This window comes from Cheilinus undulatus, linkage group 10 (genome assembly GCF_018320785.1).
Source record: "Cheilinus undulatus linkage group 10, ASM1832078v1, whole genome shotgun sequence".
Lineage (NCBI taxonomy): Eukaryota > Metazoa > Chordata > Actinopteri > Labriformes > Labridae > Cheilinus > Cheilinus undulatus.
In genome coordinates this window covers 6,979,395-7,005,156 of record NC_054874.1, presented here as the reverse complement: position 1 = coordinate 7,005,156, position 25,762 = coordinate 6,979,395, and the positions used below count along the sequence as shown (strand labels likewise).

At 38.3% G+C, this 25,762-nt stretch overlaps 2 protein-coding genes and 1 non-coding gene across 3 annotated transcripts; 1 reads left to right on the top strand and 2 right to left on the bottom strand.

Annotated features, from left to right (window-relative positions):
- Positions 1 to 6,011: 6,011 nt before the first annotated feature.
- Positions 6,012 to 6,083, top strand: trnac-gca. Its single transcript has one exon. It is a non-coding gene; the product is annotated as a tRNA-Cys (tRNA).
- A 5,842-nt stretch (positions 6,084 to 11,925) lies between these two features.
- Positions 11,926 to 14,392, bottom strand: mid1ip1l (MID1 interacting protein 1, like). The gene is made up of 3 exons (XM_041798202.1): positions 14,344 to 14,392; positions 13,668 to 13,749; positions 11,926 to 13,155 (listed from the first exon to the last, which is right to left on the bottom strand). The coding sequence occupies exon 3, from the start codon at positions 13,083 to 13,085 to the stop codon at positions 12,591 to 12,593; it is 495 nt and encodes a 164-aa protein (XP_041654136.1). The 5' UTR covers positions 13,086 to 13,155; positions 13,668 to 13,749; positions 14,344 to 14,392; the 3' UTR covers positions 11,926 to 12,590.
- A 2,689-nt stretch (positions 14,393 to 17,081) lies between these two features.
- tspan7 (tetraspanin 7) lies at positions 17,082 to 24,633 on the bottom strand. The gene is made up of 8 exons (XM_041796949.1): positions 24,373 to 24,633; positions 19,565 to 19,756; positions 19,406 to 19,480; positions 19,221 to 19,316; positions 18,756 to 18,911; positions 18,544 to 18,627; positions 17,864 to 17,949; positions 17,082 to 17,757 (listed from the first exon to the last, which is right to left on the bottom strand). Exons 1-7 carry the CDS (start codon positions 24,457 to 24,459, stop codon positions 17,881 to 17,883), a joined length of 759 nt encoding a protein of 252 aa, XP_041652883.1. The 5' UTR covers positions 24,460 to 24,633; the 3' UTR covers positions 17,082 to 17,757; positions 17,864 to 17,880.
- Positions 24,634 to 25,762: the final 1,129 nt, after the last annotated feature.

Genomic DNA, 25,762 nt, shown 5'->3' with positions numbered 1-25,762 from the left:
AGTCATTTTGGTAGGCCAGCCAATCCTGGGAAGGTTCACCACTGTTCCAAGTTTTCTCCATTTGTGGGTAATGGCTCTCACCATGAGTCCCAAAGCCTTAGAGATGGCTTTGTGATCCTTTTATACTGACGTTCCATGATGTGTTTGAGATCTTTTGTTCTACTTCACTTTGTCAGACAGGTTCTATTTAACAGATTTCTGGATTCAACAGGTCTGGCAGTAATCAGGTCTGGGTGTGGGTAGTGAAACTGAACTCAGCTTTCCAGAATATGTGATTAATCACAGTTAATTCATGATTCACATGGGGGGCAATGGCTTTCATACATAAGACCAGTTACTTGAGTTTTTCCATCTACTATTTTGTCTTTGGAGGCTGTGTAGAAACATTATGTTTGGACTCAAACATCTGTAGAGAATCCTTCACAGGACGTTTCTGGGTGTCACCCTACAGGTGGTGGGTGTGTAGCCATCAGCAAATAACACTGTGTAACGTTTGAGGGCGGGAGCCTACGCCAACGTGTGCATGATAGTAAGCATGCATCTAAGATGAGCGTGTCACTGACCAGGGGAGGCTGGGCCAATGTTAAATATCGTGTGTCCAACTGTGTGCTGAACTTTTACGATGCCTTTCTGTAGAGTTTTTGCGACTCTGAGGTCAGATATCTGAGCTTGTCTTCCAAAACTGTGAAGAAACATCAATCTGACTTGACTAACTGACTTTTGCTTGCAACAGCCATCTTTCTGATTTACTTATTTCCTGTTAAAAAGCTCTTAAAGTTGTTTCCATGCTCCCAGAGGTTATACATGATGGAGCTGTAGCCTGTTTTCATGCCAACCAGCGTGCTCAGCGTCTATTTGATCCTAATCTTACATGCATGTGTACATTGTGTGCAGGGCAGCAGCTTGTATTGACCTATATTATCAGAACACATTGGCGTGTTTGAGCAGCAGACGGGGCTGGGCGGAGAGGACTGCTGCTCTCAGAGACAGTCTGTGTCAGGCTGCTCCAGCTGGACTCCACACCCTCCTCTCTTACATAACCTCGTGCATTCCTCCCCTACACTGGAGAGCGTTGCACACTGGCTGTGGTGCGATGTTCACCAGTGATGGCAGAGTGGCGTGTTGGGTTGACTGGGTTTGTTCTGTGAGGAAATAAAACAGCTTATTGTGCTCTGGGTGTATTCTTCTCCAGCCTCTGAGGGGCGAGCAGCACTAGAAAGGAAACCCAGACAGCACATTTATTCTTTATAGAAACAGAGTATTTTAGCTGGACTCAGGTCTCATCATTAAGGCTTCAGAGGGAGAGCAGGGAGTGAGGAGTGGGTGGTGCCTTTTTGTGTTGTGGGGGTTCAGTGGGAAAGAGAACACAGTGTTCCCGGCTTCACATCTGCAGCCTCGTCCTGACAAGACAAAGAACCCGGGGCTGATCTGAGACTGAAACACAGGACAGTAAACCGTCAGTCATAAATCACACTTTCAACCTTTTGGTACCACGTCTATGGGTTATGCAGAGGCCTTGAGCCATAACACAAGAAATAATGGAGGAAAATTGCAGCAGAAATATTCTGCCTGTGGATAAACTGAGCATTTGCATGTTTGTCTGCAAAAGGAGAGAGAGGAAGCTCCAAGAAATCCTGCTTAAACAACAAAATATTACATGCAAATTTTACTTTAGTGAGAAAATGATCAATTAGTGTCAATTTATGTTTTAGTTTTTTTTATGATTTTAATGTTCACTGTGGCTTAAAAATAGCCACAGAGTTAATGTGGTTGCTTGGAAACATGGGGAGAGAAAGCAGGGAGCATGCACTAAACAGTGCCAGGATTTGGACTCAAACCTGCAACCAGTGCCACAATGAACAGGGCTAAACCAGTGCACAGTGCAAATAAACTTTATCGATGCTATCTGCTATGACCATTTCTAGTTCAATCAATACAAATGCCTTATAATTTGTCAAACAAAATCTTATTTGTGATATAACCTGTGGTTGTAGAGGTCAAATAAAGTAAATGTGGATTTTTTTTCCCTCTAAAGGTGAAATAAGACTGACGGATAAGATGGAGATACTCGAGTAAAGATGATATAAAGTGTAACCTAGTTCAGTACTTATGCTAATGTGCATTACATCACTGCAGGATAAACAGATCAGCGTTATCCTTCACCACCCATCTAATCTAATCAGAGACAACACCTTGTACCAGTGTATGTGCGTCTATTGTTACATAAATGTGTTTTACCAATGAACAAGTCCATCAAATTAGATTGGACCCAATTCTGCAGCAGGTTTATCGACTGGTCTAGCCTTAGGACCCACCAAAAAACTCCTTAATGAAAATTTGCAACCTAAAATTTGTGAGATGAAAATTTGAAAAAACTTATATGGAACAAAGAACACCGAAGAAAGACACAGGACAAAAAAAAGTGCATCATTACAGAAGCCCTGGGGAGGGGCATGCATGCAAATACTCTAGAGATGCATGACATACACCATATGGACAAAAGTATTTGGCCACACCTGTTAATTATTGAATTCAGGTGTTTCAATTAGTCCCATTGCCACAGGTGCATAAAATCAAGCCCCTATCCGTGCAGTCTCCATTTGCAGACATGTGTGATACTAAATGAGTCGTTCTGAAGAGCTCAGTGACGTCAAGGATGGTACTGTGATAAATGCCACCTTTGCAATCAGACTGTGTGAAATATCCTTGCTAGAAATTCAACACTCAACTGTAAATGAAGCTTAGCGCTAGTTCATACACCCAGCCATGATCAGCTGACGGTCAGCTGATCCCAATTATCACCTCCCAGCTCCCACAGCCAATCACAGCTCTATCTCTCAACACAGCGGTCCATTTAGCTATGACGCACTTCTCACTAATGCCTGGTGCACCACCCTGCTGCTGCTGCTGGCAAAGCTTTGCCTCCTCCACCCCAGCCTTCTCCTTGATTGCATAAAGGCTGGTTGAACCCTCATACTGAGATTCATGCTTTTGCATTTGAACTAATTTTGTAGTACTCAATATGCATTGTAGTAAATGTATGTATCCACATGGGGGGTTTTAGCCATGCGCTCCCTGGAAAGTCAAAGCATGCTGCTTGACTAACCCAGGCAGCATCTTTTGAGCAGAGCCTTCTCTGCGAGTAAAACTGTAGGTCCATTTTGCAATAAAATGGTAAAATGTATGATGAGAGTGTGTGTGAAGTGATATCATTAGAAAGTGGAAGCATTTAGGAGCAACAGAAACTCAGCCTCGAAGCTGAGGACCATGTTTATCACAAAAGCAGGGCAAACTGAGGGGCATAAAGTTCACCAACGCTCTGCTGGTTCCTTAGCTGAAGAGCTCTGAACTTCCATTGAAATTAATGTAAGCACAAAAACTCCAGCAGGAGCTTCATGAATGAGTTTCCATGGCCAAGCAGCTGCATGCAAGCCTCACATCACCAAATCCAATGCCAACAGTCTGATGGAGTGGTGTAAAACACACCGACACTGGACTGTGGAGCAGTGGAAACATGTTCTGTGGAGTGATGAATCAAGCTTCTCTGTCTCTCTAAATCCTAATGCTTCATCATACCGAAGTATTTTGGGCAATGCTTTTTCATGGTTTTTATGAGTTGACTGGCTACTTCGACACTTGGTGTACGTCAGTTAAAACACAAGTGATAAGAAAGACAAAAATGTAAATGTAAAATGACCAAAGAGACGTTGAATGACAGCTGAAAATGCCCCTCTTGTTGGCATGTTTACATGTCTCTTTAAAAAAAAAAAAAAAACAGAATCCTGGCTGATCTTTAAATCAGACGTGAATGAAACCAATTTGAATCCTGTTTGTTTCAGTTGAGCCTGTTTAGACTGGCTGTTACACATTAGTATCCTGATTTACCACAGTACAAAGATCACGGGAAGTTAAACAAAAACAAGGCACAATACTTCAATTTGCATGTTGGTTCTGTAGTTACTGCTCGAACATTTAACATACTTTCCATCAACTGTAGTCAAATGTTAATTTATGCATAGTTGGAGGATAAACATGTTTAGTAATGAATAGAATCTGGACACAGTTGACTGTAGAGGACTGTTTCCTTGACTCAGGGTTTCTGAAACCATGCAGGCCATGTGCACAATCATCTTAATGCCATCAGTGAGCGTGCTGATTCTCATTATCTCTGCAGGACAAGGAGGCATATTGTGTATCTGACCCGCACACAATGATGTAGGCTTCACGTATTTCACATGAGAAGATTTTAAACTATGGTAATGCTAAGCAACACTTACTCTGATGCACGCAGGCAGCACTGATCACATTACACAATAACAAACCAGTTTTTTCTCAAACAGCAGTTTCCCTGGGAGTCTTGGGCATAAGCGTTTAGCTTGGTCATTTGAAGGTTGCATTTGACAGACATTCAGTATTTCAGGTTTGAGAGTCAGGACTGGTTGCCGATAAGTGAAGCTGATGGCCTCCTACTGGATGTACTTTTAGTTTCAAGTTTGCATATATTTGTCTTTTTTCCTTATTTTACAGGAAGCTCAAAGGTTAACTGAAACCCGCCGGGATATAATACAAATAAAACACTGAATGCACTCAGGTGTTTGCTCAGGGAGCAGCTCAGTTGCCATAGCGAGGTGACCTGGTGATAAGAGCAGTGTCGGTGAGGCAGCCAGACATTCAGCATATTAACACTGGAACAGTTTAAAAGCCTCAAATCTTATTTTAGAAGTACCTTATCAACCTCATCCATCATCCTGCAGCTCTTGTGTCAGGTTGACCTTCATCATAAAGTAATAACCCTGTCTCTGTGTGGCATTCTGGTGCTTTCTACCTATCAGGTGGGAGTTTTATAGCCATTTGGCAGCAGGCAGGGCTGCTGAGGTGAAGCCAGAACAGGCAGATGTCTGTGTGATCACGCAGCCACATCGTGCTGGGCGGGCGGGTTGGGACAAAGACCGTCCAACTCTGCAGAGATTTAAGACGCCTTTCATCACCAGAAGTCCAAAGATCCGTCCCTCATATTAACTTGAACCTAGATCTGCAACACCAAAAACCTGAAAGGAGAGGTCACACATTGAGACATCTTTCCCTTAATTTCTCTAAAGCCTTCAGTGCTTTGCACAAGAGGAAGATTGCACATGCATGCAATATCAAATGTAATTTTGGAATTTGAACCTAGTAACCCTGAACAGCTGATGAGTGTAACAGAGCAGCACATCCTCAAAACTCTGGAGCCGTCTCAATGTGGAATGTCCTGCAGCCGTTTGCTCTCAGGTTTCTCAAGACATGAAGGCGTCTGGCACAATTTGTGCAAGCTTGCAGGCTGAAGAGTATAACAAAAGATCAGTGTCATGGTTGGATTTGAATCAAATCACATTTTCCTCAAAGATATACTGAACGTTAGCTAAACTACACAGCTTTATGCAACACAGTGTTTACCTTTCTGTTACCTAACATAAAAAAAAATGGGTTAATGGCGGGATTTTTCCGCCCAAATGCAAGTAGACTGATAAATATTTGTCTCTTCTAGACAGCAGTATTGCCAATTTAAATATTAGCCTACAAACAGAGTTACATTGAGCTAGATAAGCTTACGGCGACAAATGAAAACAAAGAAGCTAGTTTTCACGACCAAATAAGACATTTCAAATATTTTTATGTAATTCATACTAAACTCAAGAAAAAAATCCAAAATTTATCAGTTATTTATTAAGTTCTCTTACTTGAGAGAGGAAAAGAAGCCTTAATAAAGCCCTGATTTTTTAAAGTTTGTATACTAAACAATTTAAGACATGTCTCATCATTTAAAGTACCTTTGGTTGAGTTTTGTAACTACAGGCCAAAGTCCAGCAAGCTCTCTCCATAATTCACAAGAGTTTATATGAGGTAACTTTGCAAAGCTGATGGACTGTCCAGATTCCGTGTCTGTCATCAGGCAGATCCATCGGTGTTTGTGGAGAATGAGGCTGTAGCTACGGCCATGGATTAGTTGTATTGCAAGTAGATAAGCTGTGTGTGGGGGTATAGCTCAGTGGTAGAGCATTTGACTGCAGATCAAGAGGTCCCCAGTTCAAATCTGGGTGCCCCCTCTCTCTTTCTTGAATTTCCCTCAGGATTAATTAAGAATCTATCCATCCATCTATCCATCTATCTATATATGTATATATATATATATATACATCCATCTCTCTATATATCTATCCATCTATCTGTCTATCAATAGTTGCCACTGAAGCAATTCACTTGGATGTAGTTGAAGTGAATGTTTCATCTGAACTGGCAGTAGAAATGTGTAAGCAAGTCTCCCAGCATGAGTTTGCGGTAATTATGGCCATGCTATAATAATACTGCAAACCAGTAAACAATGGCCTCCACTGGGGAAGCGATCAGCTCGGACAAGCTATCGCAGCTGTTTTGCCAGAACTGGACATTTCTTTATTTAAAAAAGAGAAAAGAACTGCACTAAAGCAGAAAAGGCGTTTTTATTATTCTCCCAGCTGGCTTTGAGTCCATGAAAACATTATAATGCAGCAAATGTAGCTTACATAGCTTTATTCGCGGCACAAGCTATATAGAAAGTGTAGCAAACATAGCTAACATAGCCCCATTAGCTGTATAAGCCATTCAGAAAGTGTAGTAAACTTAGCTTACATAGCACTGCTGCATAGCTGCATAAGCTACATAGATAATGTAGCAAACACAGCTTACATAGTGCTGTTAGCTGCATAAGCCACATAGATAGCATAGCAACCATGGCTAACATAGCTCCATTATTTGCATAATCTACGCATATAATGTAGCAAATGTAGCTTATGTAGCCCCATTAGCTGTGTAAGCTATGCAGATAACATAGTTTTGTAGCAAACACAGCTAAATCTTGTAATGCTCATGGATATCTATACTAACAAAGCTACTAAGCTAATGTTACCTACATAGCCTACATAGATCATGTAGCAAACATCTCTTACATAGCGCTGTTAACTGTATAAGCTACACAGATAATGTAGCAAACATGGCTTACATAGTGCTGTTAGCTGCATAAGCTACATAGATAGCATAGCAAACATGTCTTACATAGCCCCACTAGTTGCAGATAATGTTTCAAACATAGCTTATGTAGCTCGATTAGCTATGTAAACTATGCAGATTACATAGTTTTGTAGCTACCATAGCTAAATCTTGTAATGCCCATATATACTAACAAAGCTACTAAGCTAATGTTAGCAACATAATCTATATAGATCATGTAGCAAACATCTCTTACATAGTGCTGTTAGCTGCATAAGCTATGTAGATAGCATAGCAAACTTAGCTTTCATAGCATAGTATATAATGTAGAAAATGTAGCTTATGTAGCTCCATTAGCTGCGTAAGCTACATAGATAATATTACTATGTAGCCAACAAAGCTAAAGCTCATGATGCTTATGGATATCTGTACTTGGACACTACGATGCTAATGTTAGCTTCATACGCTCTGTAGCTATTCTAGTGCAAACCAGTGTAACTAAGTCAGATTTTGGCTTTGTTTGCTGACACTCACCTTGCTAAAGCTAACTCAGGTACACTGGCCGACAAAGAAACATTAACTACGTAGCTATGTTAACTTTAGCTAAAGCTAACAAAGCTAGAGTGAGCCACCTTTCCCCCAACTATTTCTAAAACGGGTCTATTCATAATTTAGACCTCTGATCTTTTTCTCTGTTTTATTTCTCAAATGTTGCCATGTCTGCCGTGTTTGCAATGTGGTTATTGCATGAATTTGTTTATGAATAAAGTCGCACGAGGAGGCGTCAGAGATCTATGGTCTGCATCCAGAGCGTCTGAATTAATCGCATGCTTTAATGATCCTTTCAGCACACTTTGGTTCAGCCACGCCAGCGTGGCTGCTATAAGTCTGCTACTTCTTCTTAATTTCTCACTTTACTTTAAAAACTAAGAGACAGCTCAGAGGACAAGTAAAGTCTGAACCTTGTGTTATCAACCATTAAAGTTCTTTAGTCTGTGGTGAAATCATTTCATTTTATCTAAAATTTCTCTTTCTTTCAAAATAAAAGCAGGTATGTATCCAAACAGCAAGGTAATCAACCTTAGTTTAAGGCGGTACAAAAAGTTGAGATTAATTGTAATTAAAATCATGAATTGCTTGACAGCCCTAGTTTATACAGATCAAATATAAGATAACCAAAGCTAAGTGTCAGCTGGTTTAGCTGTATTTAACAGACATTTGTGAGAAGTAACATCAGTTTTCTCACCACATTCCTGTCAAGAAAGGCCTTCTTTCCCTAAAAGCATGACTTTTGCCCTAAACCACATATAAACCTGTAGTTTGACTGCTGTTTATTTAAGATTTAGATTTTATTCAAATGTAAAATCTTTCATGTCTAGAAACTCCTTTCTCCATTCACGTCCACCGTCAGGCCAGCTGTCACCCTTTCAGCTGACCCACTTTATCAGAGTAGGCTGGAGCACACTGACCAGCACTGCCATTTTGTTCTGTTTGTATGGAGCCATTGTGAGTGGAAAAAAAGACTGTAGCTATGCTCACCGCAGGGCTCACGCAGCACTTTTTATGCAAACTCTGGCCCCTGGCATACACGCTGCTCCTGGTCAGAGGAGCATCATTTCATCTGCCCTACACTTGCTTCCTGGGTGCCCTTCATCACATCACTATCTCTTAATCACTGCTTCGCTCTTTGAAAGAGAGGAGAAAAAAACTCTGCCACCGGATTGGCTGCTCTGGCTGAACTGTTGCTAAGGGGCGGGTTTTTACTCAGTGATGGATTGATATGGCAGCTGGTGAGTGCAACCAGTTTGAGCAACATATACGTCAATGTAATGTTTCACCTACATGCTGCTGAGATCAGAATAAATGGGACAAAATGCGGATCAAACTGATCCAAAACCCCTTAATCTCCAGCATGGATTGTTGTCTCAGTGCCTGCAGGTGTCATTAATTTTCCAACAAGTTTATTGTTTTAATGAAGCAAAGTGTTATCACAGCTGATGGGTCAACACACTTTACAGCCTGTAGGGCTCCTATATTATTGCCACCCTTTAGAATGACTAAATTGATTGTAAATGTCAGCGGTGTTTGACTGAGATAAACAACCACAAAAGTAGGTTGATGGCTGAAGGGGTTTTCTTACAGCCTGTGATGTTAGCTGGGAAAATAAAGACATAATTGCATGCTCAGTTGCTGCAATGAATTTCTCTTTAAAGGTAATCATAAGGAAACTGTCTGTTTGATCATTTTCTCTGGGATTATTTCAGTGGCATGACTGGTTACTTGCATTACTTGGACGAAAACTGTAAAAATATTTGATCCAGCACTTTTAATACCATACATTTTAAATGACGCAATTGGTGATATTTTGGCAATAGATGGTATCTAAAATTACCATAGCTTAAAAAAGATAGAGCTGTTTCATAGGAAAGGTCTAAAAGAAAGGAGGAATCCATCAAAAACTGCAAACTCTTACATCACAAGGACTCAACCTGTCTTAACCAAAGAGACAAATCATTGAAAAAGTGAAGCTTTGCATTAGCTGATCATAATTACTGCCTCCCAGCTCCCACAGCTCTCTCTCAACACAGCGGTGTGTTTAAATATGACGCACCTCTCACTAATCCCTGCTTGCGTTGATGCTGATTCACCACAGTGCTGCTGCTGGCAAAGCTTAACCTCCTCCACCCCAGCCTCCTCCTTTATAGCATACAGCTTGTTGCACCCTCATATTAAGATTCATGCTAATTGCTTTCAAACTAATTTTATTGCATTCAATACACATTGTCATAAATGTATCTATCCATTTGGGGGTTTCTAGCCATGCGCTCCCTGGAAAGTCAAAGCTGCTTGATTAACTGGCATGCAGAGAGCTGGGTTAAGATACAGTAATCATTTAGGTTAAAAAGATAGTCAGATGATGGTTTTGTTCACTTTACAAGAAATGCATTATCCTTTGTTCATTTAATTCTGCTTTTTAGTTAAAATATCAGCTAATTCATATGCCATAAACAACTTTTAGAAACTTATTTATTTAAAAGGATTATTAGTTTAATATGGTTAATATTAAAGATTAGATTAGAAAATCATGAAATTCAGAAATGAGATACTTCAAATGAGTAGAAAAAAGTTAAAAATAATGTTGTCGTTTTGTTTTTTTTTACTTAATGTCTTAATGATAACTGAAAACGTGACCTTCATCTTGAATTATCAAAATAAAAATTAGATCAATTTTAGTGTGTGTGACAAAGTTGACAAAATTAAGATATGATTGGCAAAAAAGTAATATTTTGAAAAAAAAAAAAACAACTTTATCTAAAAACACCTGATGGAAACAGACAAAAAAATAAAGGTTGGCAGTTGAAAGTCTAATGTAAAAGTGTGGGAAACCGACTGATTAATGTGACTTTTGATGGATAATTTCTGAAGTCAAAATGTCCTTTTTTAAGTTTTCTGGGAGAATTATTCTTCCAGGTTAGACTTAAAGAGCCACAAGTCATCACAAAAGAGTCAAGACTTGAGCATCTCTGTCTTACACTGTTGACCAGAGCTCCTCAGTTAGTCTGGAATAGGGACCTGAAAAAGGATCCCACATGAAAGGACATTTAATGACACATAATATGTGATGAATCATTTATGATTTTTATAGCTGCATTCAAACTGTGTTGTATTTTCTCATCCATAACAACCTCTTCAGTTGACACAAGGCTATGCACTGGCGGTCTTTGTGGTTGTTAATGGCCTGTTCTTTTGCCCTAATTTCTTGCCACTAGTAGTGACACTAAATTAGCTCCCTCTAGTCCTGCACAGCCCCCAAAAAAGGAGCTATGTCTTTGCTCACAACATGAGGTCTACTCCTAAGTCTTCTTACAGAAAAAGTCAGAGCCAAGTGGTGTCGTCTATTTGCTGTTGGGCCCTTTGTTCTCTACTGTGCATCTACTTTTTTGTTTTTTTAAGGTAGTGGTGACATTTGATCTGATTTTCATATTTGCCTCAACTTTTGTGGATCAGTTTGAGCTTAAGTGTTCTGCTTAAAGGGCCTCCAACTGAATAGCCTGGCTATAGACAATGTGCAGGAGTTTGCCTGCAAATTAAACAATATATTACCCAATATTAGATGCTAAGGACTCAATTTTTAGTCGCAGTGGTACTGGAACAGGCATCGATATCATTTACTCACGAGTATAATCTTAAAGTTTAACTGCTGCAATATTAAAACTTAAATATGCATAAGTTAAAATCCTTAAAATGCATTGGTCTCTTTTGCACCATATAAAGCCTAATGTTTAGTGATCATTTCTACCACATATGCACTCACACAACTTGACTTCCTTCCTCATTTTTTAATCTCTGCATGCATTTCTGCCAGGATTTTAGCATGCAACTCCTTGAAATGTTTATTCCAAGCATTATTCTTTGAAGAGTTGCATCTTTAATTGCCATATAAAAATGTCTGAGATGATTGCAGATATAAGCAAACCTGTAAGAGATGTGAAGGATTTCCATACAAAATAGGACTAAGTTAAAGTAACACTTAACATGTATAGATGCACTAAAGAAAAAAATGTGCTCACTCACTGCACCCTTAAGGGCAAAAAGCTGCATGGTTTTCAGTTAGAGTGCAGCAAAAACATTGAAGGGGATTTGCCTCAGAGCACAACAGACTATTTGCATAAAACTGCAATGCCAAAAAGGTGTGAGATAAATTCAGCTTCAGAGCCATGTAGTTTTGTAACACTGCTTTAGGTGTTCTCCTTTAGGTAAATCCTCTGTAAAGCACTTTAAATCCTAGACGTTACATAAAGCTGCTCAGCAACATAAAAGAACAAGGCAGCTTTGGTCTCCTCCCGTTAATGCATGTCAAAAAACACTTTCACGCCATCCTGCCCAGGCATAAATACTTTAAAACAAAAACAAGACAACAGCAAGAGTCAAATTATTTATTTGATTTAATATAAAATTGTCTTTTGAAATACCCATGGACAAAGAAATGCATCATTTCATTATGAACACCTTGAAGAAAGCAGTCAGACGCTGGGCAGAGTAACTGAACAGGGCATGAGGGAATATAAAAGTCAAGGCACGCCATGTTACAGTAAGACTGAGTGGAAATATTTAAAACCTCAACAGGTTGAGAGCCCTTCAGCTCAGCTTTAAAATAAGATGTACAGGAGGGACAGAATAACCAGCATTCAATTTCTCCTACAGTCAGAAACCTTTTATTCAAAACCTGGTGAAAAATTTAGCTTCAACTTGGAAATAGTGGACCAAATCAAAAGGGGAGGACACGTTTCTGCATAAACCAGAGCTGTGCTTCATCTGGACATGGGAACAGATTTAATAAACCTCCACCGGGCACAAGGAGTCGACCTCTGCTCTGACAGAGGGACCTGTGCAGGCGTCACTGGCTTCAGGTAAGTTCAAGGGGAGAGTCGGAGTGTCGCTACAGGAGTGAGAGAAGTCAAAGTGGTTTCCCTGGTCAGTTTGAGAACTGTTAGAAATGTTTGGGCCCTTCTCAACACATCCCATGTGCAAGTCAAGCAGGGAAAGGACAGGAACAAGGTCAAAGGAAGACGAGCTGGTCGTGGCTTTTATCTCATGAAGTTTCCCCCTCCGATTTCCCTCTTGTATCTGTTGGTGAGGTGGTCGGCCTGTAGCGTGAGCTTTGACAGAACACCGAACAGTCCCCTGAGGTGATAGTGAAACTGATGCTCCAGGTCAGAGTGGTCGTCGACGGACAGGCTCCCAGTGACTGGCTGCTGCTCCTCCTGCTTCACCGCCATCTCCAGGAAGCTTGTGCCGCTGCTCATCTCCCTCTTCAGCAGACCCCACTCCATGTCGTTTTTGATGGACTTGAGGAGCAGGTAGTGCTCGTACATGTCCCTCTGCTTGTTGGAACAAGGCGGTTCGTGGTTGTTGTTGGGCTCCACCTGGGCTGCATTCACTTGATCCTCCAGAGGCACGTCTCGCAGTAGGCTCGGCACCATGATGGTCTCGTCCATGTTGTTGGCGGCTGCTATGAAGCGGTGCATGACGTTGATGAGAGAGTGCTTGTTGCTGGCTGAGTCGCTGCTGATCTGCATCATTTTGAAGGCTTTAGGTTACAGGATAGAGCTGGTAGAAAAGGTGTTACAAGGCTTTCTAGAAGTAGATGATCTGCAAGGAGAAGAGGCAACATGAGGATGCAGAAAAGATACACAAAGAAACACCACATATATAGTGCATAATCATACAAATGCATGACTCTAAAAAGACATTAATACATGCAGAATCGACATAAATGCATCCCAATCACTACCACATGTGCATGCACCTTTTACTCATGCAGCTTTTAAAAGAAAATCTCTTGCTAAGAAATAATCTTAACTCTAAAACAAAGGCCCAAAAGGTTATAAAGTCACTGATCACAATGGTTGCTGCACACACTGGAGTGCAGCCAGGCTGCAGGAAATCTGATGTAACAGATGCACTTTGTTTCTCATCTCATCTACAGAGCCCTGCCTTGCTTCTAACACACACAAAAACAATACAGCTCGACTTCTGCATGAAAAACGATACTACTGCGATAGCAGACATCACAACAATGACCTTGACTTCCTGGTATAATAACACCCAACAGACTGCTACATTTAGAGCTCAGTAGGAGAAAATAAATGATTCACACTGACCTGAAGCACGACGTAACCTGAGGAAAAGCCTTCTTGGCGTGCTGCTTACATAAACCAAGTCTTCTCAGGATCTACGTACCACCTGCAGCGAAGGAAAGTGATGATTTCCCCAACTGAGCGGCAGCTGCACCCTCTTTTTATAACCGATAAGCCGGGTAGGGCTGGGAAATAAATATAAGGCCCGCCCACATGGTATTTTTACAGCGAGCCTATTGGACAGCCTTGGGGATAAGGACGGACTCTCATAGCATCTGATCCGAAACTGACCAATGAGAGAGCACTTCTTAGCTGTCACTCAAACTGTATTTGCTTGTTAGGCTATTAGCTCCCTTTAGATGTTTTCACCGGAGGTTTGCAGCCTGAAGGTAACAATGATGCATGCTGATACAGTAGCACGTTGGATGTCAGGTGTGCTTTTCTGTTTTTTCTCCTTAAACTGAAAAAAAAAGCGAAATAAATGGCATTATTTTCCTGTTAAGCTTATTTCCTTCTTCCTCTTGCGCCGCTCTTATCTATTGTTGCACAGCACTGCCACCTGGTGGTCAAATTATGAAATCTTTATTTTTTTAAATTACATCAGTAGTCTCACACTTTAAGAAGTTTAATTCCGCCACAATATTGTTTTTTGTTTTGTTTTTTTTTTCCTTTTTTTTTTTTTTTAAGTTGTAGGACTTACCGGATAGAAATGTCTGTGCTTGCTTCACTTCAGACATGAAAGAAGCCGCCAGGTTTCTCAACAGGTGTTTTAATAGAAGTAATTAGGCTTCCTGCTGCATCATTACCGTGATTGGTTACACCTGTTATTCTTTGCCTACTTTGTCCGTGCAGTCAACGCAATTTCTGTGGAAGCAAATTTCCGCTTATTGAAGGGAAAAAATGTGAAAGTAAGGCAATTTGTGAAAAAACAAAAATATCTTAAGTCATAATCATGAGATAAAAAGTAAAAAAATCCGAGTTAAAAAGTCATAATTATAGTATAAAAAAAAAGAAAGAAAAAAGAAAAAGTCAAAATAATGAGATAAGTCAAATACGAGATTAAAGAAGTCATTATTATTTGAGACACATTTTAAATTATGAGATTAAAACTCATAATTATGAGTTTAAAAGTCATAAATTAGATAAGTCATAAATATAAAACAAATTTTAAATTATGAAATAAAAAGTCAAAATTGTAGATAAAAAGTCAAATTTGAGATACAAAGTCATAATTATTACATAAAAAGTCAAAATTATGAGATAAAAAGTCAGAAATATGAGATAAAATTCAAAATTATGACATAAAAACTCAGTTATGAGATTAAAAAGTCAATTATTAGATAAAAAGTCAAAAATATGCGCTAAAAAGTCATAATTTTGAGATAAAAAGTCATAATTATGAGATACAAAGACTTTTTTAATCATAATTTTTCACTTTTTCTCTCATGATTATGAATTAGGATTATTTTTTTTAAATTTCCTAACTTCCATATTTTTCTTTTTTAAGTGGCAGAAATGGGCTTCCATAAATCTCAGCACTGACACCAAAACATACACAACGTGTAAGTTCAACAGAATTTGGAATTCTATTTTAATGCATTTTTTTATTATTATAAATGGTTAAGTATGAATTTAAATATGCAGTGTTTGATCTTGGCCGTGAACTGTTAAATTATGAGTATAAACTTAGCATGTGTAGGAGTTTTCAGCGGTTGAAGACGTACAAGATAATTATACTGAAGTAGAAGTGCATTCACTTTGGTTAAATTTACTTTAATAGGGGTACTGCTTTTTTTATAAATCAACTCAAGTGAGAGCAGGTGTGGAAAGTACCTAATTACATTTACTCCAATGACTGTGACTGAGTAGCTTTTAGGGAACCTGTACATTTTGAAATCAGTACATTTACTTCTACTTAAATACGTTTTAACCAGAGTAACTGTACTTAAACTTGAGTTCAAAACTCTTGAGTACAGCTGGGATTCTTCTGCTTATGTTTCTGTTGGATTTTGGTGTTTTTTTTTTTTTTTTTTTTTTACACATTTGCATCATGAGTGAAGCTATCCAGTGAGTCAGAGTTCTCACCTGTGACTAGTTGTTCCTATAGGATACACAGTGCATAATCTTCATCAGTATGCACTGCCTTTCCACAAGCTTTATTTTGTGTGTTGTCACCAGAGGAGACCCACCTTACCACAGATTTTCAAAAGTTGCTGCAGCTCTGTCATATTAACTATCCAACGTTTTCAAAACTGTAGGTAACTATAGTAAGTGTGGACCAAATAGACACTTTTAAATCTTTAAATTTCAATCTAAACTGATGTGTATTTTGCTTTACTATAGAGGTATGACTTTACGTTAACAACCTGGTTAGAGATCTAGTATCATTGTTCTTGCCAACAAGGAAAGATCATATTTTACTGTAGAACTTGTACAGTGAAATATGAAGCTACCCACTACTCAAAGTAAACTTCAAATTTCACACTTTTACTTGGAGCAGATTTACAGATGAGAGTAAAAAGTAGATCATTCAAAGTACTGAGTATCTACTACTCCATGGAGCCAGAGCAGTAAAACATCCTTAATGTGCAATAACAACAAGAGAATGTAAATCGCCATCCAATCTGTTTATAAGATGTGACTTAACCTTAAGTAAGATGCAACAGCTGATTTGGGATAAAATGTATACTCATTCTCCTGCTATTTGCTACTGACAGCTATGTGTTGCAAACATCAAACTACTGGCCAGTTTTGTGTAGTATGCAAAAAGCTTGGGCCTTGTTTTGTTGGATTTAAGTGTAAAATTTTCTGCTTAGTTTTATGCTTTTTTAAAAATGTGATGAAGTACAAATCTCTCCCCAGAATATACTCAAGTAAAAGTATCTGGGGGGCCCAAACACTCCATAGATGGTTTCAAATCAGGATTTTAATGTATATTATTAATATAGTTTTACATGTGATTTACACAACATCTGAGCTAACAGGACTCTGCACCCACCTGAGATCTCTGGTTCCACCCCCGGGGGTGCTCTGACCCCAGGATGAGGACCAATGCTATGATGTGAAGAGAGAACCTGAAACCTTTAATAAAATTTGGGGTCCCTTTTTCATTGATTTTGTTTGATGTACAGAACTGGTGTAATGGTTTAACTGGTGATGGATTAACTAGTGATGCTTCAATATTCTACTATGGCACTTTAGGATTAAAAGAAATGAGGCATTGGGGATTCTAGGAAAGTATTTGTAGGGTCACAGAGTACATTTGAAGAGATAAATAATAGAAAAGAAAATGTAGGTGACTTTGCAGATGCCTGATTAAAACACAATAAACGCTAATTTTCAGGTTTTAGACCCGGCATTCTCAACCTTGGGAAAGGCTTACCTAAAGAATAACTTTTTTTTTTCTTCTATAAGACACATCATGAGTTTCAAGCACACTTTAAAGATACAAAATATTATCTTTATTTTTTTCTCAAGAATTTCACATGCATCCACAAAAGAATAACAATTTAACACTGAAAACTGGATATAAAGTTGGCTGGCTGACTGTAATTGGCACACACTGACACAGTTTCAACAATACTGGCCTACAAAATCAGTAAAGCTCTTTTACTGTAAATCCCTTACTTTATCTTGACTTTCTTTAAGGCTTATTTGGGTTTCACTTAGTGTTACAGAGAAGTTTATCAGCAATAAGCTTATCCTCTAGATCTGCAAATCTTGGAGACTAATTTAAGTACGATTACAAAATATGGCAGCTGCATTAGACACGGACACAACAAAATAGATACACTGACAGTTTGTTGAGTTACTTATCTAAAATGAAAGTGACAACATCTATGCTAAACTGGAAATCCCTCCATTAATCCCTGAAGTGACATGATTTAAAATGCCCGGGTCCCTTTTCTTTTATTTTTGGTCAATCTACGCTGCAGACAACATCCCTTTAACATGACCCCTCTCTGCTCGTTTTCATTGGTGACACTGATTAAAAGAAGAAGCAGCGAGTGTTCTTCCCTCTCTAAAATAATATCAACTAACACAAACACATAATATTTAAAATCACAGGAGATTCTTTTCACTCAGTTTTCATCCAGAGCTGCCTGCCAGTAACCTGTGGAGAGAAATATAAAAAATATCAGACAGGTTTAAAGATGCAGTGGTTCCTAAAGACTTAAATCACAGGAATCGTTTAATCACTGCAGAATGAAAGCGCTCACCTGTCAAAGTGTCGCCGTCAGACCATCTCATATTGGTTATTGGTTATGTACCGAGACAAGCAGCAGGACAGGAAGATCCCAATAAGCTAAAGGGAGCACAAAAACATAAAGAATGTAGAGCAGAGCATGTCACTTTTCTAAACATTTTCACAGCAAAAATATTTAACCTACACTTTACGGTTCAGCTTAACAACATCTAAGCCCAACATAAGAAGTAAGGAAATTTGTTTGTAGTTTTGTAGATTACTGTATATCTCTGCTGTAATAATGCTTCTTGGCAATAATTCTTATACCATTAGAGAGCCTGTTTATTCCCCTTTTAAATGGTGCCACATTTGTAAGGAGCATGCATTTGATGGATGAGCAGCAGAGCTAAGTATGTAGGTTGTACCAAATTCCTGCAAATGCCAAACAGCTTATTCTGGAAAAGCACTATATGTGTATATAGGTATACATGTAAATGTCTCCCATATCCAATCTGTAATATATTCAACATGTATATAACAGCTGTAAATACTAGTTATAATTTTTTTTATTTGCAAGTTACATTTCTGTATTTCCTATTTTATATTTATTCATGCTTCAATGCTTCTATAACCAGTAAGAATGATGGACAAAGCTTTGAAAACAACATACAACATGGGAAAAATATAGTCAGGAAAGAATGTTAACATGTTTACCTGGAAGAATGCAATTCCAAATGAGATCCCTGCAATGATTCCCAGGTTGGCCTCCATCACACTAGTCATCAGTGCAAAGCAGCCCTGCAAAACAGTAAAAGGAACATTTTTAGGTTATTTTTTAAAGACTTCTGTGTGTTTAATGTTTAGAGACAACATAAAGCAATCTAAATAAATTAAAGCAACAGAAATATGAAGCTGCTGTGACTCACCGTGTTGTACACCTCCGTCTTAGCCTTGTTGAGGTCCATCAGGACTGCAGTTGTGCAGTTGGTGCTGTCTTTACAGCAGCTGGTCGGGATTCCCTTATATTTGAAGTAAGGTGTTGCACCCCAGTCGGTGTAATTTGTCACCCCACAACAATGCAACTGTATGCATGAGAAGACAGCAGCACACATTTCTCAAACTGGGTAGAAAAGTTCTTCATAACAACAGAAAATGCTTAGTATTGCTTTTCGTCATGAGTGACGTCACTGCAGATGTTTCGAATCACCTTTTGGGAAAAAATCTGCTCCTGCACACGAGAGCAACATGATTATAATTCTAAATTCACAGAGGGCAGAGCGGAATGTTTCCCTGCTTTCCTGCATTTTAAATGTTTTTATACAAACTGGAGTTATCTGGTTCTTACAGTGAGATGTTAATAGTTACTGAAAACTGAAAAATCTCTCACTCACAGTCCTCTGGATGGCATCCACTGCAGTGCTGCTGCTGTCTGTGTTGTTGTAGGTCTGCACAGCATGTTTGTAGGCTCCGTCTAACTTGGCCTTGATCTGTAGGATTAAAAACAAAAAAAGATGTCATATTCTAGTAAGCTAGTTTTTCTTGTAAATACAGTTCTGTTTTTAGACGAGTGACTCACTTCATGTCTGAAGATAAAGCCTGAGATACCAGCTACAAGCTCAGCCAGGAATACCAGGGTCAAAAACATGGCATACTGCAGGAAGTAATAGAAACACCAGGTTATACAGAGACACATCTACAGGGAATCTGTGAGTGAACTTAACGCAGCCTCACTCACCAGTTTGAGCATCCATGGGCTGCCACGGCATGTAGCAAAGCAGCCAAACAGTCCGAAAATAACGATGGTGGCTCCGGTCCCGATGAGGACATATGGTGCATTGGTGGTGCTCTCGTCTGTGGACAGGGAGAAATAGGCCTCCAGGCTCACCTTCCCCCACACCCCGACAGCCAATAGGATCACGCCTGTGACCTGAGAAGGACAGCAAGGTGAGTCAACTCCAGCATCAAAGAGGCAGAGAGAAAGATGAGCAGTGTTTAAGAGCTGCTTCTGACACAGAGCTGAAGATTTAGAGCTTAATGATAGAATACCTTTGTAAGAGGGGGTGGAGGCTTATAAATCAAAAGTGTAGCCTTTCTGTATCATTTGCAATTACTTAAAGTAACAAAAAATATGATGCATTCATTTCCCTGAATACTGACATTTTAGCTTAGAACAATAAATGTCATTTAAGCTTGCTAACAATAAAATGTAAATTTTTTGCAACCGTGGGTCAGTAGGAAACGATGGGTGGAGGACTGCAGTGATGGCTGTCCTTTTGGAACTTTGTCCAATCTCCACACAAGATCTCTGGAGCTCAGTCAGAGTGACCTTCAGGTTCTTGGTTGCCTCCCTTACTCCCCTGATTTGCAGTTTGGCTGGACGAAGAGCCAAACTTCTTCCATTAGAGATTTCTGGAGGCCACTTTGCTCTTGGGAAACTTCAGTGCAGCAGATTTTAGTAGCCTTCCAAAGATCTGTGCCTGTCAACAATCCTGTCTCTGAGCTCTGCAGGCAGTTCCTTTGACCTCATGGCTTGGTTTTTGCTCTGATTTGCATTGTTAACTGTGAGGCCTTCTATAGAGAGGTGTGTGCCTTTCCAAATCATGTCCAATCAATTTAATTTACCACAGGTGAACTCCAATCAAAGTGTAGAAACATTTGAACCTGAGCTAAATTTCAAGTGCTTTTGCAAAGGCTCTGAGTACTTATGTCAAGGTGATATTTCAGTTCTTTTATTTCATTATAGATTTGAAAAATAAAATCTGTTTTCACTTTGTCATGATGAGGTACTGGCAGCAGATTTATAAGAGAAAAAAATTAATTCATTAGATTTTGATTTATAATGACTTCACAGTTTGGAAAGATAGAGGAAAGAAAATGTGAATGCACTTTTAGAAGACATCAGACAGAAGCATTTCTAATCCTGTTTAACTCCTGACTTTTGTGACAGTGCTTTTCCACTTAGCCATTACCTACAGATAATAATAAATTCATAATTTGTAAATACACTCACTGACTACTTCATTAGACACATCTGTGCAATGTCTCAATAACGGCATCTCTACCATGAATTCTACTTCAATAAATGTATGATTTTGAAATGTTGCTGACACAGTCAGAGAGATGATTCAGGATTATAGTGAGTGGTGCCGCTGTAGTAAGAGGTGTTCTGAATATTTCAACTTTCTGGTGCACATGAGCATGTTGGCAAAATGTCACAGACTCCTCAACACGATGCTCCTCACACCAACACCCACTACCACCTCAATAAGAAGAATTATCAGCTTTCTGACAGTCAACAACATTTTAAAAGTCATAAGTTTAGTCTAATGAAGAGGCCAGGGAGTGTGCAAGCTAGATTCATGTAAACATAAGAAAAATACATATAAATACTATAAATACTGACATGTTTGTAATGTTTTATTTATTCTTATTCCAATTAGGGCTGAATGATTTGTGAAAATAATCTAATTGTGACTGTTTTTCTCAATATTGCGATTTAATATGCAATTATTTTTAGGTTCCTCATCTTATGTATTGTTTAATAAACACACACAATAAATCATTCTATATTATAACCATCATAATATTAGATAAATTAAACTAGGATGAAAGATTTGAAAAAAAAACTAATTGCAATTTTTTGACTCATATAGCAAATGTGTTATCAATTGCTATACTAAAGGAGATGCTATTCTTTTTGTTATTGTTGTTTTGATTAAGAAAATCATATACTTGAACTCAAAAAATATGATTTTGTAAAATATTTTTTAAAAGACACTTGAATGTGTGCAAACTGTGTAGAACATAAAAGCTCTGCTACAGAAAAAAATGTATTAAACTGGTATTTTGACACATTTAAGGTTACGGAAATATTGCACTCTCTGCAATTTGAAAATTGCAGTTGGCCATATAGCGATTGAATCTAATTTGCAATTAACTGCTTAGCCCTAATTCCAATGCATACTTAAGTTTTACAGGTTTTAACAGTTTGCAAAAAGTTGAGACACCAAGGATGTTTCTGATGAAGTAGTCTGTAATATTTGTGCAGCTTTGTGCATTTTTGCACAGCATTTTGTTCATTATAGTTCTTTTTTTTTTACACTAAAAGTAGTCAAAAATAGTAAAATGTTGTGCCTTGTAATGTATATCTCTGTAACACATATTTGAACTGTATTCAAGGGATCAGAAGTAGCTATTTTTATTTATTAATTTTTTTTCTAAATCATGTAAAAATTTAATTGGCCGATATATTGGGTATCACCTATCTGTTCTAACTCACGTTTGGAGTATTTGCACCTCTACATCTCTTTGAAACAAAAAAAGTAGGAACATTTTATAAAACAATAAATATTAAATTTAATTAACTGACAAGCACATAATAAGTCAGCAGCTTTTCTTCTTATTATGTTTTATTTTTCCAGCTAAAATTTAAACCATGTTTTCATGTTTGTGGATTAAAGATTTTTTTTTTTTAAAGATTGGGGAGAGACATGCGGCAAAGGGCCACAGGCTGGATTCGAATCTGGGCCGCCCGCTTACATGGGTCGCACCTTAGACCGTTAGGCCATCTGTGTGCTCCTTGATTAAAGAATTTAATGCCCCTCTTTGTGACATCTGAAACTGTATTTAACATTATAAGGCTTATGGCTGTTGGTAAGACAAGCAATAAAAATACAATGACATGCCTTTAGGAACTTATAAGTACGGTAATTTATGTCTTAACTGAAATAATCTCCAGGCCCAATCAATATCCAGCCTTTCTCACAGGCTCTCCTCCTCTCTCATCATGTTGTAAATGCGCTCTCCTTCTCACACAGTTGTAAAATAATAAATTCTCGCTGTTTCACTGTGAACTAGGATATATGGCTGTTCAGAGTGCCTAAGGATCAGCACAGAATCTGGTAAATACCTTTAATTAAGAACCATGATTGGCTGAATCTAGTAAAAAAAAAAAACAAAAAAAAAACAAATTTGCCTCATTGATTTGTTAAATCTGACTGTTTTCTGGGGAGGAAACACCGATGAGCACACAAACAGATCTCTTAAAGAAAGATTTGGAGCTTGGGTTTAAACTCTCTTCCCACTGGTATTGATCATAGGACAGACGATTAATGTGCAGGGCTTTATTTAATTCATTAAAAGCACACCTGGCGGCTTACCTGACTGGGGTTTAATCAGCACTGCATCTTCTGCCTTAAACTGCCCACACATGTCATTAGCCAGGGGGGAGAAATCAGCTCAACCAGGCGAGAGCTATAAATGGCCAGATAAAAGCACTAAGCTGAACTTTGTGTCAGCAGCAGCTGCAGAAAGGCAAGATGGCTATTTGTTCAGTACAAAGATTGAAAACAATGATAACGGCTCCTTTTCTCAAAGAACATGCTTATGTTTATCATATTTGTGGCTTGGGCTGTAACTAACAATAACTTAAGCTAGGATGATAACTGTATTTGTTATGATCTTTATTCACACAATATTAAAATTAGAATGCCTGACAGCCTAGTTCATGTTTTATCAGTTCCCTACCATAAAAAAGAAAAAGATTTAGGCTATAAAGCCTGATAACTCAAACACATGACAACTGATCTGCAACAGTGTCCAAGTGAAACTCTAAAACATTTTTTCAGTTTTTTTGGTTATAAAGACCTGCATCTTTAAGGTTTTTTTTTTTTTGACAGAAACTTTGCATACATCATAGCTTTGAAAGTTTGGAGTGTTGCAGCATATTAGAAGAAACTCTACAAGGTAGACCGTCAAAATTAAGCTTCTGTAACAAGGATTCACATTTTTTGGTGTCAGGTTTTACTTATGTTTCCTGTTTGAGAGCCAAGGTTTGATCTATTTTTACGACACAGTGAAAAGCTTATCTTTCACAAGACTTGTATAGGTTTCAACTATTTCTGTTGTCGAAACAAATACAACAAAATTTAGCAAAATAATAATAATAATAATAATAATAATTAGCTGGCTAAATGTGTACAGTTAAAACTCTAACTTCAACTAACACCAAGAAAATACGGCTAAAGACCTTTCTAATTTGTTTAAAAGAAAATTCGATTTTTGAAGAGGCATCTATCGGTCTATTATTATTACAGACGTAATATGCTGCTACCTCTTATCAACACATAGGTGTTAAACTGACCTTCACCGGACAGTGCTTCAGCTAACAACAAAGATGCAGTCTATTCTATTTAAATGTGGTTTTCAATCAATGGCGTAAATAATTGACGTTACGTGTTTTTGGGCGCACGAACGTTGATAAAGCTGTGAAGCACGAGCGTCTGATCTAACGCCTCCAACGGTCGGAGCGTTTTCAACAAGTGGCTCTTTATTTCAACAGCAACAAACACACAAAACAACTCTTCTCTCTCCCCGGGGACGTTTCACGTCTTCCAGCATTTCTATCTCCGTCTATGTAGCTGTCGTGATTTCAGTAAATGAGCGAGAAACAAATGTGTCGCTGGCACCAGCGCCGCTTTTAGCCCATTGTTGCTCCTCTAGCTTGTTGTCCCCCATTATGTTACATGTCAGACAACAACTCACCCAGAAAATGAGGCTGTAGGAGATGAGGAAAGTCTTCAGGCAGGTTATCACTGGCTTCGTCTGAAGCCGTCGAGACGGCGGCGACATATTGGTGTTTGTTTTAGTGATGTTTTCACTTTAAACTGGGTAAAAAGGGGAGAAAAGTTCACGGCACAGCGCCCCGGAGGCGAGAAAAAAAAAACTTCGGGATAAATCCAAAAGGAGAGGGGGGAAGTGTCGTCACTAACCCACATTCACTTTCCTGATGGGAAAACACTTTTCTACCAAGATCCAGAGCTGCTTCGACTTAGCCAAAATACATACTGCTCGCACCTGGCCTTCAAAATAAACACTTCCGGTGTTAGTTTGAACACATGGCGAGTTTTAATATAAATGTATGAATTTGTAATTGTTCACTTATTCCTGATTCGGCCCTTCATCCACCTTAGTAATTTCCTATTAATAATCAATTTATTTATTCATAAACTTACTACTACTACTATTATTATTAATAATAATAATAATAATAATAATAATAAGTTTTTCATCTTTTAGTTCAAGTTGGTTTTTAGGGAATATAACCATAAAGCCTTCTACGATTTGATGATTTAGTCAGCTATCAAAAAGTTGTATTTAACACATTAAACTGAACATTTCAGAGATTGTTTTATTCATCAATTTATATAAATTTCTGTAGGCCTGTGACTTAATGATTTAAATTTTCACAACACAATAACTGAAGTACATCTTTTTCATAACAGCCTTTTAAAGAAGAAACTCAACCGAAACAAGGAGAGAGTAGCATACATTGGTCTAGTTCAGTCAAATTACAATAAAGCAAATACAATTACGCATTAATACGATTTTTTTTGGTCGGCAAATTCATTTTAAATAAGTTCAATTTTTGGCTCCAACTGTGAAGTTTTATGTTTTAAGGTGATATTTCTGTTTAAAGTGTTCACACCCGCATATTTGGAAAGCTCAAACTGTTATTTCACTTAAGGAACAGAATGCTTTTATTTTGATGTAAGAAGCCGCATTTCCTGCCACGTGTCGTCTGACTTTATTATTTGACGCATCAGTTGACAGACTTGTATGGTCTTGCTTACTTTAAGTTAATAAACCACTTGAGGTGCAACTAATTTTTTCTTTGTCCAAAGTTGTAATTTAGCAGTTTAGAATCGCAATAAACTTAATTTCCACTCTTTGTGTGTGATGTGACGTCTATATGTGGCTTCTGTGGTTTTATTACCTTCTATATGTTTTAAAAGTGTGACTTAAACTTCTTTTGTAGGATTATGCTACACTTACATACGTTGCTTTTATGTTTGTTTGTTCGTTTGTTTTAATTTGCACTACTGTCTGGTTAAAGGAATAAATAGCCAATTAAAAGTGTTTAATCACTGTTATC

Bases quoted from the DNA above. Each gene is read 5' to 3' on its own strand.
- mid1ip1l (XM_041798202.1), bottom strand. From the start codon at position 13,085: ATGATGCAGATCAGCAGCGACTCAGCCAGCAACAAGCACTCTCTCATC.
- tspan7 (XM_041796949.1), bottom strand. From the start codon at position 24,459: ATGTCGCCGCCGTCTCGACGGCTTCAGACGAAGCCAGTGATAACCTGC. The intron at 19,757-24,372 runs GTGAGTTGTTGT...TGTCCTTCTCAG, and splicing joins CCTACAGCCTCATTTTCTGG to GTCACAGGCGTGATCCTATT. The intron at 18,628-18,755 runs GTGAGTCACAGC...ACTGTTTTGCAG, and splicing joins AGACGGAGGTGTACAACACG to GGCTGCTTTGCACTGATGAC.